General features: G+C 41.0%; 1 protein-coding gene across 1 annotated transcript; it reads right to left on the bottom strand.

The window, feature by feature from the left end:
* Positions 1-3,356: 3,356 nt before the first annotated feature.
* On the bottom strand, positions 3,357-15,563 carry tmem38b (transmembrane protein 38B). The gene is made up of 6 exons (XM_085279780.1): positions 15,112-15,563; positions 7,847-8,003; positions 7,285-7,469; positions 7,046-7,133; positions 6,467-6,584; positions 3,357-4,345 (listed from the first exon to the last, which is right to left on the bottom strand). Exons 1-6 carry the CDS (start codon positions 15,233-15,235, stop codon positions 4,049-4,051), a joined length of 969 nt encoding a protein of 322 aa, XP_085135906.1. The 5' UTR covers positions 15,236-15,563; the 3' UTR covers positions 3,357-4,048.
* Positions 15,564-16,782: the final 1,219 nt, after the last annotated feature.

The raw sequence follows: 16,782 nt of genomic DNA, 5'->3' as shown, positions 1-16,782 counted from the left end.
TTGTCTTTAAAACTTTGGTTTTAAGAACTCTGACTTTGATTGCTTAAGAAGGAAAATCCCAAGAGAAAGAAGATGTCAGTGAAAACTAATTAATGTCTTTGCTGCTATGAAGCACCTATATAAATGCACGAACACAATCATATCAGTGCGAGACTGAGAGGCCAAACAATCTGCAGCGTGTAACAACAGATTAAGGCACCACCGAGTCGGAGCAGGTGCACAGCCATAAGCCAAAAGGCTGGCACAAGTTTAGCACTTTCACACCTATTTTAGAGCATACAATGTGGTAGGGCACAATACCCATTAATTGCTATCTCAGAAATCTAGAACACCTCTATACCTATTAAATTATTTAACTGTCCAATCACCAAATGAGTCAAACCAAACAAACAAAAGAAAAAAACCTCCAGTTCTGCAGAAGGAAATACTTTTTTGATGAGAGGAGTCACAGGAGAATGGCCGATGCTAACAGCTAACAGAAAGCCTCTAGATAACTACTTTTTTTTAAAACTCTGGTGAACAGGACAGCATTGCAGCGCAGCACAGCTGCAACAGCAAAAGACAACACTGGGTTCCTCTGCGGTCAGCCACAAACAGAAATCTGAGGCTTCAGTGGGAATAAGCTTAACCTTACTGGACAGTTGAAGATGAAAAAAAATAAAAAAGGTAGCTCGGGCTGAGGAATCTTTCTACTCAGGCATGTAGATGGTAGCCTCAGAATTTGACATGAACAATATAAATCTATGGACCCAGCTAACCTTGTGTCAATAGTTGAGGTTGGTATGTTTTCTCTGCATACTTTGGACCACCCAGTGATCAGATGCTACAGGCTCACATTGTTGCTGACTATGTTATGGCCTGCAGTTCTGGTTACTTCCACTGTGAAAATGCACCAAATGCAAAGCAAGAGTCAGTTTAATGAACACAACAACGCGTTCAGTGTGCTTCAGGAACTTCTCCACTCACCAGATCTGAATCCAATAGCACACCTGTAGGATGTGCAGGAACAGGAGATTCATTGCATGAACATGCAGCCAACCAATTTTCAGGAACGCTTTCGTTGTAGTAGGGTGACTGTCTCTTTGGAATACATGCCGTGAAGAGATGTTTGAGAGCTAAAGAAGGCCCTGCCCAGTATTTAGGCCCTATAACAAAGTGACTAAAATTTGGACTATGCACTCGCACTGACAGCAGAGTTGTGATTGTGTGTGTGTGTATGTGGGTTATGTTATTTTCTGTGGAGAAAGAAAGAAAAACAAAGAATCCTGGACATTGAAGGGGTTTGGTAAGTGTGTGTTTCTGTGTGGGTGGGTGCTTGTGTGTGTGTGTGTGTGTTTTTAGGTATGCACGTGTGTGAGTGTTTGTGCCCTAAAGCTCTTTGTGCCTTTTTTTTTTTTTTGATGGACTCAGCCTTTGTTGCCACTCCACATGTCACACACACACACACACACACACACATGCTGTGAATGCAAGTCAGCTGGTTTGTTACACATGAGAGGACATTTCTCTGAAAATCTCATTTGACCTTAAAAACACCGAGAAAATAATTTTGAAGACTTGGGTCATCCAACAGACGATGTCTTTGGATTTAGCGTTTTTGTCGATCCACAATGTCCCCAGCATACAAAATGTCCCCAAAAGATTAGTGAACCATCTACTCATGTTCCTCACAAGCACGGCTAAACCAGACCACACACCCTCACATGCAAGCAGCCACCATTGGCTCTGCAAAGAGGGTTCCCTCCTGTCCCTATCCTTTCTTGCCTGCAGCTGCTGGCCAACCTGTCAGTTCCCAGGCATCAAGCCATCAGAGATGACGCCTCCTCACGCCACCAAGTGTTCACTACCTCGTCCTGCACCTTTCATCCAAAAGGCTGTAATGTAATGTTGAGTGCTTATAAAGCCTTCATGGGGGTTGGAGACACATGCTACAAATAAAAGGGTCTTTATAATGTTAATTACAGTGGTACCATTACACTTTTTATAAATCCACTATTGTGTGAGTAACTATAAGTTAGGATGGAGGTTAGATCCATTAAAAAAAGAAAAAAGCAAAGAATAAATTCTAAAGAGGGGAGTCCAGGAAATACAAGAGTGAAGAGTTATTTAAAGGTGCCAAGTAACCTAAAAACTAAAAATCTCAGCATACTGTTTTATATCAAAATGAAATAATAGAAAGACATTTAGGTGTTTGTGTGTGCCCCGTGGCCTTGGACTGTTCCTCAAAATCAAATGTGTATAGGAATGTTTGGGCTTACAGTATCCTCACATTGCGTCTTGTTACATAATCGTGTTTCTGTAGCGCATTTAGAAAGAAAATATTTCTGAGGTATAGTGCGCTGAATCCTTATCGCATTCAGGTTCATGAGTCATGAAGGTCAATGTGTACACAGTGTGTGTGTGTGGAAGACAGCCTGTGGGAAACCGTTTAAGGATTAATTTCCTGCACCTGACACATTAAATAGAGGCAGAATGGAGGCAGGTGGAGAAAACGGTGCGAAGGGTCGTGGAGAAATAAGTCGGGGCTTGGGAGTAGAGGAGGGCCTGCTCAGTTCAGTGAGTAAATGTGGTGGGTGGGGGGGAGGGTCATACAGGTCTGGACCTCATTAAGAGAATTGTCTGGGACCATTCAGGCTCTGAGCTGTTGCCGTGTCACCTGCCTTCTTACCATAACAGCCATCACAGGGAATAACAGAGGCTTATTAACATGTCTTTCCGTTTTCCAGGTCACGCAGTTCACCATTAGAGTCAGAAAGCAACACAAAGCAGGTTTTTTGCAACAAACACCGCAAGCTACGAGCCCGTAATTGACACGCACACGTCTGACATCAGTGGACTTGAGGCGTTTTTTTAAAGGCAGGTACATCATCTCAACCAGTATCGCTTTTGATCGCCTTTGAACAGCTTCTCTTTTCTCTTTGACACCCACCCTCTGTTTTTAATTTGTATTCACAGGGGGGGTTCTTTGCTGTCTGAGGTTACATAGATGAGAACTTTGGGAGGCGGGGATTTCGGGGGGGTGGGGGGATCTCTCTCCAGCAGCTTTTTAAAGAGGCTGAGGTATCAATCAGGTGCTGATGATAAACTGATGCAATGTTTCAGCCTATAGTGGAGGTTACTTCTAGACGTTGCGCTGCTTTGTATCAACTTACAAGAAGCTAAAAGTAGTCATTAATTTTTTTTCCTTTGACACATGAAGCTGAGCAAATGTAGCTAAGAGAGCTGCATTAATAAGGAGAAGATTCTTTCAAGGATAGACACATTTTAAAATGTAACTACTGATATGTTTGGCAATTTAAACCCAAGTGCACTCGTGTTCACTGAGCAGTACAATAACACCATAGGCAGGAAATCACATGCATTCAAACCTGTTTATTCTCATGCTTTCAATCACCATTCAAAGCATTCGCCAGAGTGACTGAATAAAACGGTCCTCCATTTCAAAATGTTACACATTCAAGAGTGAAATCATTATGTATAAATAAAATAAAGTCTCTGGATCTCATAGAATAGAATTTCTTTTTTCCTTAAAAAAAAAGGTAACCACTTCAGAGTAAGAAATTTAGCATTTACACGAAGCAGAATATATACAGAGAGGAATGAAGTACATTCGTAGATCAGCAGGTGCACAGCACTGGTCCCCAAAACCCCTGAAATTGATTGTTCCCATTATAAATATATATTTCAAAAATTAAGCTACAGCCCAGAGATAGTTTGATGTTCATATCCAACAGCAGGAAAAGCATTACAGTACTTTAAGGATGTGGTGATTATCCCAGAATATAAGGTGCAGGGCTTTTGCTGGAGTTGGCTTTTATTGAAATTCCTTTTCAGCAGCCAGCTTGAAATCACTTTCTAAGAAATGCAAAAGAAATCGTTTAGAGAAAAAGAAACATGGCCTTTTAGCCTGAAGAACAATAAGCGTGTCCCTGCACAAAAGACAAAATGGAAAAATAAAGTTAAAGTGAACTCCTGACTTGAAATGTGTGAATCATAAATGACTCCAGCCCTGCTTAGAGGTGAAAAGGCGCTACAGGGCGAAGGCTGACTAGTTGGTCTTCTTGCAGTTTGTTGCCGCGGCGTTCGGTGACTCCTCTTTGGCTTCGAGCGAGCTGCTCTGTCCCGTGGCTGGAGAAGTTGGGGTTTGCTGCCCCGACGATCCATTCTCACCGGACTCTTTGGTGGCGGTGGTTGTCTTGTTCATGCTGCTATTATCGATGCAAGCGCTCTTCACCTCACTGGTGAGAGCGGCATAAGGCGAGTAGCCAGCGAAGAGGGTCTTATAGAGGGCTGACTCGATGGTGGCAAAGGGTGAGGTGGAGGAGCCCGTCAGCATCATCCTTGACTACAGAGCAAAACATACATGCGTCAATACATGTGTGAAAAATTTAGAAAAGGATGAGACATTTAATGACATTTGGGAGAGAATAAATTGTCCTTCAACAGAGCAGATGTCCTGAAATCAGCTATAATGACCATTTTTTAAAATAATGAATGGATCACATGGCTACTTCTATCGCTTTACTTGAAACCTTGCTCTTATAGTTCCCTCAGCCACAGCAGGAACTTCTCTATGCTCCCCGGCTAGCTTGGTACTCTCGGTTGCTCCTGTATTTTCAGAGCTTGCCATAATGGATGGATTGACATATCTAGTGTGGGACAGATATGCCAATCGGCATCATTACACAAACCTCCTATTTACAAATGCTCCCCCATTACTGTCATGTGTCTCCGCCTTGGTCTCATATCAAGAAACAGTGTTAATTTCTGCACCACCCAATAGGCACACCAACTAGTAACAGGGCGTTACTAGTTGGCAAATATAGAGATCAAAAGCCCACATGTATACACATTTTTAAACATATGTATAAATATTGATTTCCTTTGCTGTCAGAGACTGACTGCAAGTAGTAGCGGTGACCTTAGCCTCTTTTTCACTTGTACCTACTTGGCTTAACTCAGTCTTGGGGTTTCCCATTAGGTAGTAGTGCCTGGTACCAGATACTTCTTTTTTTTTTTTTTTAAATACCTACTCAGCCTGGTGTCCAAGTGACCTGACAACGAAGGAAATGCCCACACACAAACCAACATCGTGGTCCAATGACCTACTGCGTACCTGTAACATCGGTTTAGCGGTAGGTATACCATCGCCTCAATGCCCTTCATTGTTGTGTCGTGTTTGCATCATACAAATAACGTTACAGGAAATTTGGGCTGCCTTGTTCTAACAACCCCACCCACATTGAGGTGGCACTTAATTGTAAATGAAAACCACGTTGAGCCAAGCTGAGTGGGTGTTAGTGGGAAAGGCGCACATGTGAGTGATCAATTTGCAAGCTGATTGCACATGTCCTCCAACTGTAGTCTGACTGATAGTGACTGCAATCACTCTGAGACAAGGTTTGCAAACAGCTGCCGTCTAATTTAGAAGCTGAGTTGGTCCAGTTACGCTCAGCAGCCCCGATGAGCATAACCTGTCTATGATCTGTCATTGCATGCTGGTTATATTCATATATAAAACCAATGTTGCAGAGCACATATTTATGAAGGTGTTTTAACTTCTGTTTCAAAATTATGAGGTCAAGTTAGGTATTACCGCACCAAAGCCACTTTGAAGATGGCAACTGAGTGCAAGCGGTCGCAGCAGAACTGATCCCCATCTTCAAAGTAACCATTTCAAAAGATAACAAGCTAGCAAGTTCATCACACAGTCACAACAATGCTGGTGTGGTCTCTGACCACTGCTCGTGACTGCAGCGTTGCACCAATGAGGTCAAATCAAAAAGCAAATAAGAAGAAAGAAAAGATTTCAGCTTATTATAGACAACAAATTGTCACCTTTCATAGAAAGCTGAACAACTGTAGTCCATCTCACACAAAGTAAATTTATGAGCATTTACTTTTCATTTGGGAATAAAAGCGAACATCCGCAACACCGAGAACCCAAAATAACAAACAGCAGGCCTGGACACAGCTCTTAAACGTGATGAAACTGTTTGCTGTTAATTTGACAGATCAGAGTCAGAGGGAGCTAACAGAATGAGAGTTGAAAGAAGACGTCTTAGATTTATCTGTGTCTCAGTCAAGAGCACAAGTTTCCCAGAGTAGAGAAAAGTGGATGATGCAAGCTGATGAAAATGATGCAAAAGCCCCAGCCCTACGGGTAATACCGTACTAATGTGAGTCACCACGGCGAAAACTTCAAAAAAAGCAGAGCGAGAAAGGTCATTTAGAAGACACGATAGCACCGATTTGGGAGGAAGCTGTGGCACTAAAACCTTTGCTATACCCAAGTTTTAACTTAATAACAAGAGTGGCATTTATTCATTTCTTTTGCTGCAAGTAGTCAAGCTAAACTGATCAAAAATAGACCTCCTTTCTTTGGAATTTTCCAAATTACTACAATCTTGAGTTATAGCCTACTCATAGGTTCAGGTTTGGAGTCCAGGTTTGGCACCAGACTGACCTTGTTGACAACAATAAAGACGGTGTAAATGAACATCAGGTGGTGCTTCTGGAGAGGCAGGTAGTGTGTCTGCTGCAGAGCGAACAACACCGCCCCGATCAGGGTAATCTTTGTGGGACTAAAGAGAAAAGCAAAGAAAAAAGATAAATCCTAACAAAAACTGAAAAATAGAAGATAAGTATATACATACAACTGAAATAAATCACATCTTGTATGCACAAATAAACCAGGGCATGTTGTTAACTTTAGATGTGTCAGGCTTCCAGTTGCATAAACTGCATCTTCAGCATGGTTGAATAGTGTGGAAAGTCTGGAAATTACCCTCATGTTTATGCTCATGTTTATGTTATTACTGCGGGTAAAGTGAGAGGGATTGATGCCACTTTAATTTCTGTATGACTTGTTGAAAAGCTACAAGGGACCATGAAAAAAAAAATTGCTTGCCTGGTATATAGTATAGCATTAATATAACAAATTACAGTCAAGATAGGACAATATACTTAATGTGCATTAAAAATTACATTTTATGACCACAAAAATATCATAAAATCGATATTCGAGAGTCTGTGTGAGGCTTACTAAGACATTTTGAGGAGCTCATTTGTCTCTGGTTTCCACACTCCTCGAACAAGCTGCTCAAAATTACTTATCAGACCACCTCCAGCACCTGGTAGGGAGAGTAAAGAGATATATGGTTGCTACGCATTAATATGTAAAATGTGTGTGTTAAATATTCAAATATTTTATGGTTACTTGAAAGCCCTAACATGCAAAAAAAAAAAAAAGAAAGAAGCCCCGTCACACTCATACCTACTGACCTCTAGCCCATCCGATGGCAATCATAACAAGAAGGCCGTCCTTGTATTTGCTGTGAGCCTGAGTCACCCCTCCAAGGACCTTCCACGTCCTCGTCACTTCCTTCATCCCTGACAGCACCAGTCTGAGGGGCAGCGGCGATGCACATGCATACACCAGGTCCATGGGGCAGTAAAACACCAAGTACCTAATAGAGACACACAAGGCTCATTTAACACGTGGACACATGCACATTTCAATGACATGGCCACTAAACAAGGCTCAAGGTGATTTTGACAGCATTACCCTCAGGTCTTTGTCAAGTACCTACATTCACCAGCAGGGGGTGTTGTAAATTGTTTGTGAGACAGGTGTAATAATACAAGCCACCAGCAGAGGGGGCCAAAGACTTATTTAGATACATACACTCTTTGAAAACGTCTCTATTTCTTCCACATTTGGAAAACTTGGATAATGACTTTATTTATCTATTATTCACTAATTCAAACCCCTCTGCCTCTTTCTTTACTACAATCTACACACCTTATTTTTCAGCTTTAGATATTTCAACCATCAGATATTTACCATATGACTGAAGCAAGGAGAACACCGGTGCTGTTGGACAAAGGAGCGACTGGTGGCTCTGCCAGCATGATCCCCGACAGCACCGCTCCCCCAAAACAGAAGAGCATGGAGCTGAACCAGCAGGCTAAGGGGCTGACTCTGGACACCTCGAGAGCTCCTGCACAACAGCAAAAATGGATAATAAAGAACAATAAACATAAATGATCACTATTATTGGGCAGGTTCTTAGAATAAAGAGACTAGCACTGTGAATGAGTAAGATGTCGTTTACACTGGGCTTAACTTGATACATAAACCAGTTCAATTTGAAGATAACAGATAACTGGAACATAATGGAGTTTGATACTCTTTCATAGACATTGTTTGAGGTTCACAGATAGACTGAACAAAGAAAAGGAGCTATTTGTCAATCACAGCTGCAGTATGAGTGACTGAAACCATTTACACAACATCTACATGACAGGATCGGCCAAGACTCAAAAGACAAAATGGACTGTTAAGCATGAATTAGCAAGGAAGCTGCTTTCTATTAAGACCTTCAGGTGTAGATGTTGTTATACCAGCGGATTTTAAAATCAAACAATCAATATGATTCAAGTGCAGGATTTCAGCTTTAATTCGAGCGGTAGTGGCCTTTAGATGTGCCCGGCCTTTACTGCAGCGGTCTGTAGTTGCTGCTTGTTTGTGGTTCTGTCTCCATGCAGTTTTGTATTTAATCATTGAAAAGCTGCTCTATTAGGCTGAGGTCAGGTGACTGGCTTAGCCTTGAAGAATCACAATTCTTGACCTTGAAAAATTCTTGGGCTTCTCTTGTGGTATGCTTTGCCTCATTATCCATTAAATGAAGTGAAGAGCTGATATTTGCAGCATTTGGTTAAATGTGAGCGGCGAGTATAGCCCTGTGGACTTCAGAATTTATCCTGCTATTTCTATCAGCAGTCACAACATCAACCACTGGTTGAAATACATGCCATAACTTTGACAGATGACGTGTATGCTTCAGATCAAGGGCTGTTTCTCCCCTTCTCATTCTTTTTCCTCCTCCTATCATTCTGGTACAAGTTCATCTTGGTTTCATCTGTCAAAACAATTCTTTGAGACATGTACAGCCTCTTTCAGATGTTTTCTAGCTAAGTCTAGAAAACATCTGAAAGAACTTCCTGTTCCATGTTCTGTGCCAACCACAGTAACCTTGTTGTAAACCTTCTCCATTTACATTCATGAGGGCGTCTCTATACTGTCGACTTAAACAACAATGATACGCCTGCTTCCTCGATACTACTATGGACTTGTATAGATGCTATGTGGGGAATTTTCTTAGGAGGAAAGAAGGAGTCACAGATTACTGATTTGGCCACTCCTAATGTTATCTCTCTAATAGGTTTATTTTGGTCTTTCAGTCTAATAATGGGCTCCTTTACTTGTGTCACCATTTCTTGGGACCTATTATTGAGAGTTTCAGTGAAGCAATACCAAATGCAAGTTGAATACTTGGAATCCATTCCATTTCATTCATTACCTTAATTTGACATGAAATAATAAAGTGAACAGGCCTCACCTGGCCATGAAACTACTTGTCAGTCAACTGTCAATTTACTTTTGAGTTTCTGAAAATAGGAGGCTGTATAAAAAGGCTGTAATTCCTAAAGTGTTAATACACTACGTTTGTTAAAACCCCTTGAATTAAAGCTGCAAGTGTACACTTCAATCATACCTTGACTGTTTGTTTGTCTTGTTTTTTTAAATCCACTGTTGTGGCGTGGAGAGCTAAACTTAAGTAGTGTAGCAATCAGTGTAGGCACTGATGTCATTAGATCTCTCTTTTAAAAGGTGGACTTCATCATGGGTGGCCTGAACTGCTAATATGTTTTTATGCTACAATATCAATGAGATACACACATTTCATGCAGTACTTTTTCTGACATACTCTAATACAATCCTGCAATGCCTTGTCTGCCTCAACCAAAATTAATGCTGCCAAGGAATATACATATGTTTTGAAATTAAGACAGGTAGCTCTTAGTCAGTCCTTGTGTTACCTGCCCTTAGTCAGTGTGGCCAAACACAGGACCAAAATGGTAATCTGGGGATTACAGAAAGATTAAAGACTCTTGGAGTGAGATTGGTAAACCAGGAGGATTTAAAGCTGCTTCCTATGTAGCCTCCCTCGGCCTCACGTCTGAGTTGTTCACTGTTTAACTTTCTATAGAGTGGCAGTTCCTTAGAAAGAAAAAAAAAAAAACTTTAAAATGAGTTCAAAGTTTCTACATGAGACAATTTGCAGTGGAGGAAAATGTGAAAGCTGATGTGTCTGGTAGCAGACACATGAACCTGTTAGTAAATGCAGGATAGCATCTCACTAATTGCTTGCATGAGTCACGGGTAAAACTCAACACTGAATACAGTAAGTTTTAAATTTCACCTGGACTTCCTCCTGCACTGAGATATCACATATACGAATAGAAACGCACCTGGCATAAAGATACAACAGGTAAGCAGCCAGTACTAAAGGAGCTTATTCACTGATATGTCTTTGTATAAAACTGAAATTATACTCCGTTGCAAACACAGACAGCTGGAGACCAGACGGCCGAGTGATCAATCCTATTATACTTATTTGAGGTCCACTGCCTGGGCTGATGCATAGTTGGTGGACTGTCTCCTCTGACTAGTTTTGTGGTCACAAAAAACAAGCAGGTACACAGATGTATGACTTTAATGAATGACTTGTTTTCCTTGGCACAGCCCCAGCTTTTTAGTATAGAAGGCCATTCAAGAATCTTTATGGACCATTTCTAAAAAAACTACAGATTGCAGGATGGTCATCCGGTCGCTCAGATGCGTCACCAGTTTGCCAAGGTCTGAAAGAAGACGCAAACTGTCAGCCTCAGATGGGAGGAAATTAGTTAGGATGCTCGGGAACAATACATGAACACAGAGGCTGAAGCCTGCCATGAACTGGAAACTGCTGGAATACCAGCATCACTGCAAAGTGAGTTTTACATCACCATAAACTGAGAGGATGCTGACCAAGAAAGAAACCTTGGCAACAAAACTGAAACCTTTCAGCTTGACTGAAATTTGCAGCTTCCCACATTGATGAGCCAAATGTGTTCTGGAGAAAGATTGAGCTTTTTGGCCACAATGACAAGATGTATGATTGGAGAAATAATTGTGAGTGAAAAGAACAACATACCTGCTGTCAAGCATGGTTGTAGTAGCATCATACTCTGGGCTGTGGTACTGGTAGTCAAGTGGTACTGGTACATTTCATAAAGTGGTTGGAATAATGGAACAGAAGGATAACCTTCACATTCTTTAACTTGTAACTTTGACACAATTGGGTGTTCCAACAGAACAACGATTCTAAACACAAATCAGAGCTGGTTTCGGAATAGATAAATCTAAATTACAATGACATTCGTACCCACAATGAGTGGATGTAAATTTTTGACCACAGTTGTAATCTTATGCTTAAACATGTTAAAGTCACATGCATTAGAAAACAGATGGAAAAAGGTATGTTAACTTCACTTTTCCTCACAACTAAGTGTGGGTTCCAGCATGCCACAGACAAATAAACAAATGGAGTGAGGAATACACTATAAAGTGGCTGCAGCTCAGTGTCAGCAGATTTCAGCCATCACTGTGTAATACTATGATTTCTTTTTTCCATGATTGCGCTCAAGAAATCTTATGTAACACACCTCATGTGGTTAAAACGATGCTGGAGAGGGTAAATAAAAATCTCAGTGGGGAACAGCAATTAAAAAAAAAAAAAGTCTGACATCGTGACAGTTATTTACATCCTGTTCTCTGTGATAGCCCCCAGCCTAAACCCTCGACACTGCTTTTTGTTGTTGTGGTTGTTACAGTGCAGAGTTTACCAATGCACCACACTGCTTACACAGTAAACACTGTTGCACTGTCATCACCTTTAGCTCCACAGCAAAGCAAACTGCTGTAGTCAGTGTGTGTTCCCGATGGGTCGCAGAGAGATTAAAGATGGAGGGAGATCAATTCATAAAACATGATGACATCTAAAGGTCGATGAAGAAGCAAACAACAGAAAAAAAATACCATTTCCGCTGAAATATAAATGCACTGCTTAGAGTGCTCTGACATGCAAAATGCCTTCCTCTGGTTTTGCATTGGAAGGAAGTGGATTTACAAGTCAAATTTGAGAAATGCAGATGTCTTCCTTCCTTCTTTTCTCTCTTGCAGTTCACCTGTTCCGCAGCAGCAGTCTAACAAAAGTCTTTCCGTTTTAACCAGGATAACATCTAACAAATATACAGACCAAACACAGCATTATCTAACACGGAAACTGTTTTTTTCATTCCTCTTAATATGCAAATCTACAAGTCTTCTTCTTCCTCCCTTTGTGGACAGCATAATTATAGCTAGCTTTAAATACCAAAAAAAAAAAAAACCACCTCTGCTTGTCTCTGGCTTAAAGAGAGGCCCACTGATTGACATATAACCACTGCTCTCCTTCCTTGTCCCCGTCCTTCCGTTTTCCTCACACTCCACTCTCAGCAGTGTTTATAAAGGAGCTTAAAATAACTCCGTAATGGCATAAACACAGGGGGTAGAACAGACAAGCGCCTTCAAAATACTCGTTTGTACAATATGTGTGTCTAACGTGCAATTAAGCTGAACTGAAACTTGTTTTTCTTCTTGCTAACGGTTGAGAACATCTGGAGCCGCCCCACCACTGCACAGCACGAAGGTGGATTTGACATAGAGGAAAGAGAAAAGAGGAAAGAGACTAGCGAAGGAGGGTTGAATGGTTTATGGCATTCCTTTCCTTTTTGGGGGGCTTCCTGTGTGTTTTGTGCCTTGACAGAGTTTACTGTTTCTTTTTAAATGACCCAGAGATTTAAATCTGCTCTCGGCCATTCTCTCAGTGACCTTTTGTTTGTTTGTTAAGCAAGTCACTGATTGTCACCAAACTAACATGAAGTGAGCGAACAAGCAACGACCGACATGAGAATTTTGCAAACGGTGTTGTCAACACTGTCGCTCCCTGTGATTCTTTCGTCCAGCCAGAGACAAACAGACCGGAGTAGAGGACACAGGGTTAAAAAGGTCACAGTAGCTCAGATGCTTTGCAAGGCAAGTTCAAAAATAGCCCGTAGACCTACAGCAGGGGGACTACAATGGACTGTCCACGTGCTTGAGTCAACTCTCTGTGCAGTTAAAGTCCACCTGTCTCCATAGCCACTATCTTGGTGACATAACATGGCTCGTGTCCAACCTTGGTCTTAGCTCATACAATAGGCTGTGACACAGATAAAGCATTGGGCTTTTAAACTTTTGTGACGATGATCTCTAACTACTGCTACAATGACAGACTGCAGACGACAGAACTAAAAGGTTTATACTGAGGCTGTGGGGAGAGCTTAATTGCTTTTGCTTTCCTGAGATAAACAAGTAATGACTCATGAGGCTCCAACACCAAAAGTAAGTTGCCACTTTTCCAAGTTCCTCAAAAAAAATACCACACAGTATGAAAACAAACCAATCACACCATCAAACAGAGTTGTTCTCACGGTGCAGAAGGTAATAAATAATTATGAATATAAAGGTGTCAAGGGTTAAATAAAAAGTACCATGATGCACCGCAATAAATGTTTGATTTACAGCCATGATTGCACTAGGCTAAAAACCACTCTGCAATCTGTTTACCCTTGTTTTGATGACTCTGTAGTGTCTACCAGAGGGCAACAGGTCAAACAGCAAGGGTCCAGGGTGAAAAAGAGTCCCTATTCATTTTTAAGGCTTCTTGAAATATATCTCGCTTTTGCAATCTCTTCCAGTGAGGGAAAAGGAAAGCCAGTAATCTTTTGTGCTGTGTTTAAAATCCTCTGAATATGCGCTGCAAAGCATCCGCAGAACACCAGTATGCTAAATGAGTATGGTAAAGTGAGAGGTAACCAGCAGGTAAAGGGGTGGACGTACTGTGAAATTCTGAGTTGATACCAATATTTTTTATCATTGATTTTTGACAGAAACTAAGAAATCTTCATTATCTAGAAAAACAAGTGTACTCATTAAAGCAAGTAGCTGAAAATCAATGAAAAGCTGATGTGACGCAGCATATAAACAGGCCTCTATTTGTGAACATTAGCTTTGTGCTAATAGGCTGATATTTGCCAGAAAGACTGATAATGGCTGTTGCTGATGTTCAGTCAGCATATGGGTCCATAGATTAAAAGACCACACAATATGAAGTAGCTCCACCCTTGCTAACAGCAAAGGCCACTGACAGTAAAGTTAGCTGATTGGACAGTCCCTTTGAATGCAGGACCTTGTTTATTTGAGTGGAATTTATCCATTAGTATTACTACTTAAACTTAACAGATCTGAATACTTAAACTGAACAAAGCTCTTCACATGCCTAACTCGGACTGTTCTGAGTTTGATTATGCTTCTGGCTATAGTTTGCTTGAATTCATTAATCTGTGCATTTTCTGAACAACATACCATGATATGGTTCAAACTCATCACCTGGTCTGGCCCAAAACAATCAGTCTATGTAAAGAAGTTAATAGTAAGGTCCAGTAATTCAGCCATAGCAATTTTTTTAATTTATTAACTGCATAATTTATCAATTCAATTGGATGCAGTGCACTTCTATATGTGGCAGCACTATTTATATGCAAACTTATCCAATTAAGGTTCAGATTATGCTGCGTGCCAATTAACCCACAAATTAACAGCTGTTATGTTTTACAATACTGATAAATAATTTATAATCTGTAAAAACGCTTGCAACTTTGCAGAAGCAAAGCGGATGCCTACAGCGTGTCTGATTTTGCATAACAAAATACTATTTAGTTTAATGTGAAATATTACCAGTAAAAACAGCAAAGAAGCACTTTAAAAAATTAGACTAAGTGGCTCAGATCTGAACCCAGTGACATATTAAGAACCACTTCAGCTAGGAAATATGCAAATAAGCACATGACATCGTAAATATTTTATGAGTCCTATGAAACGAGGCTATATAAACACATTTAAGCAGCACGTGCGGGCTATTTGTGCGTTGTTTTCAATGTGAAGAACCTGGAAAACTTTTCCTTTTTCGAAACAGCCCCATTCCCCACCGACGTGCCACGCAGTCAGGTAAACTTTAAACAGGATGGCTGGAGGCCTGATATTACAAACTTCAGCCAAACAAAGTTAACAGAAAGAAAAAAGCCACTTCACAGAGTAAACTTGGCAGGAACTAGAATCGTCAACGTCCCGTAAACACTCACCCGGCTGCTCCCTCAGAGCCATGACAGAGACGATATAATGCGCCATGTCAAAGAAAGGAAACATGGACAAGTTTGCCAGTCCATGAGAAAGTTCGTCGAAATGCAGCACACTGAGAAGATCCATCTTTCTAGAACAATTCGGCAGGAATGAGCTTCCAGACGAGGACTTGAAGCGGAGTAAAGGCACCGGTCCAGCTCAGAGCATCAGGGCACAAACTTGGCTTCATCCGCAGTCTTGTCAAGTCTGTCAGAGAGGCTGCTGCTGCCCAGCCGCTCGCACCAGGTTAGCTGACCCTTAGAGTAACTGGGGTTTATGTTGCTGGGCAACAGACCTGCACTATCGTACAACAGTCATTACTGCTGTTATCTCTTCAGCGACGCTGTCATCGTCGCATAGGCGGAATTCCTGCTCTACGTGCCGCCATGCTAGTGATGTGGCGGGCGGAGCTAGAGAGGCTCGGTGATTGGGGGAAAGAGTGCACCGCGAACCAATCGCTTGTCAGAGTGTGGCTTTCTGAGGTGATCGACCAGGGATGGGTAAAAGTAAACAAACCGCTTTACGTACCTTTTGTTTGCCTGTGCCTTTAATAGGTGGAGCTTACGGGTAGTCATGACACATGCTGTAGTCAGTTTGAAATATATTCAACCACTGGTATTGTTTTACTCAGTATATATTAACTTTAACTCTTTATTGTCATTGCACAGTCACACTTTATACAATAGTACAACGAAATTGGAGTAGCTACTTCACCACATCGATGCTACATGAAAGGCAAGCAGTAATCAGAATAAATAGCATAGCCAGCTGGATGGGTAGAAAATTAACATATAATGAAAAGTCAGGTCAGGTGTAAATTACCCCTGTTGACTATTCCCCTCTTGTAAAAGCTGCCCTTGTGTCTCTTTGTGACCTAATTATTCTGTTGTTATTACTTATAATATAATATCACACTTTTATTGTTGAAAGTTGGACATAATAGCCTACAAAACGTGATTTATTATCTGTTTCAGAAATTAGCAGGCTGCACTTCAAAAAAAAGAGCCATATATAAATGTATCCAAATGTTTAGGATAGGTCTACTTTACCTCCTGGCACTCTAAAATCAAAGATCAGAGAAACTATCTAAGTGAGAGGATGCAGGCATGATACTAGAAATCCCTATATGCTGTTGTTTTTGCATGGGTTAACTTCATTGGGCAAGCTTTAAAAATGTGTCGACATAACAATCGTGAACCCTGTTGTCATGCAGCATGAGCCTCCACCCACCAGTTCCAAGAACAGTAGTATTCAGGTTTTACAATGAGCTGTAAAAACGCTTCAGTTAAACAGCGTTAGAATGTGTGGACATTCACACTCTTTAATTGCACACAATCTTCTGACACACATCTGTGGCAGTAACAAGAACAACAACAAAAAGGGGGGGAAAGTAAAGAAAGAAAACAGGTTTAAATCATGTGCTTAATAAAACATTAACCAGCTTACAGAGGGTAATATAAAACTGAGAAATTTCAGGTTGGTGGGTTATTTGTGAACTTTTGCAAGGCTGTACCCTTCCCCTTTTGCCATAAGTTACTAACTGCTATTACAGTGTTCAGGCAGGAGCATGACACCTGGTGGTGACTGCATGTTAATGTTTCCCAGTCTTATGTTTGTTTTTTTGATGATGATGA

This window comes from Mchenga conophoros, linkage group LG7, assembly GCF_057382185.1.
Source record: "Mchenga conophoros isolate Kocher_MC1m ecotype Shallow Benthic linkage group LG7, M_conophoros_male_GT1.1, whole genome shotgun sequence".
Taxonomy (NCBI): Eukaryota; Metazoa; Chordata; class Actinopteri; order Cichliformes; family Cichlidae; genus Mchenga; species Mchenga conophoros.
The sequence above is the reverse complement of the archived record's forward strand: the minus strand, read 5'-3'. Positions and strand labels throughout refer to the sequence as shown.

Excerpts from the sequence above, each read along its gene's own strand:
- tmem38b (XM_085279780.1), bottom strand. The coding sequence starts at position 15,235 with ATGGATCTTCTCAGTGTGCTGCATTTCGACGAACTTTCTCATGGACTG. Across the intron at positions 6,585-7,045 it reads GAGCTCCTCAAAATGTCTTA|TCCCACAAAGATTACCCTGA; the intron begins GTAAGCCTCACA and ends TTTTCTCTTTAG. Across the intron at positions 4,346-6,466 it reads TCTTTATTGTTGTCAACAAG|TCAAGGATGATGCTGACGGG; the intron begins GTCAGTCTGGTG and ends TTTGCTCTGTAG.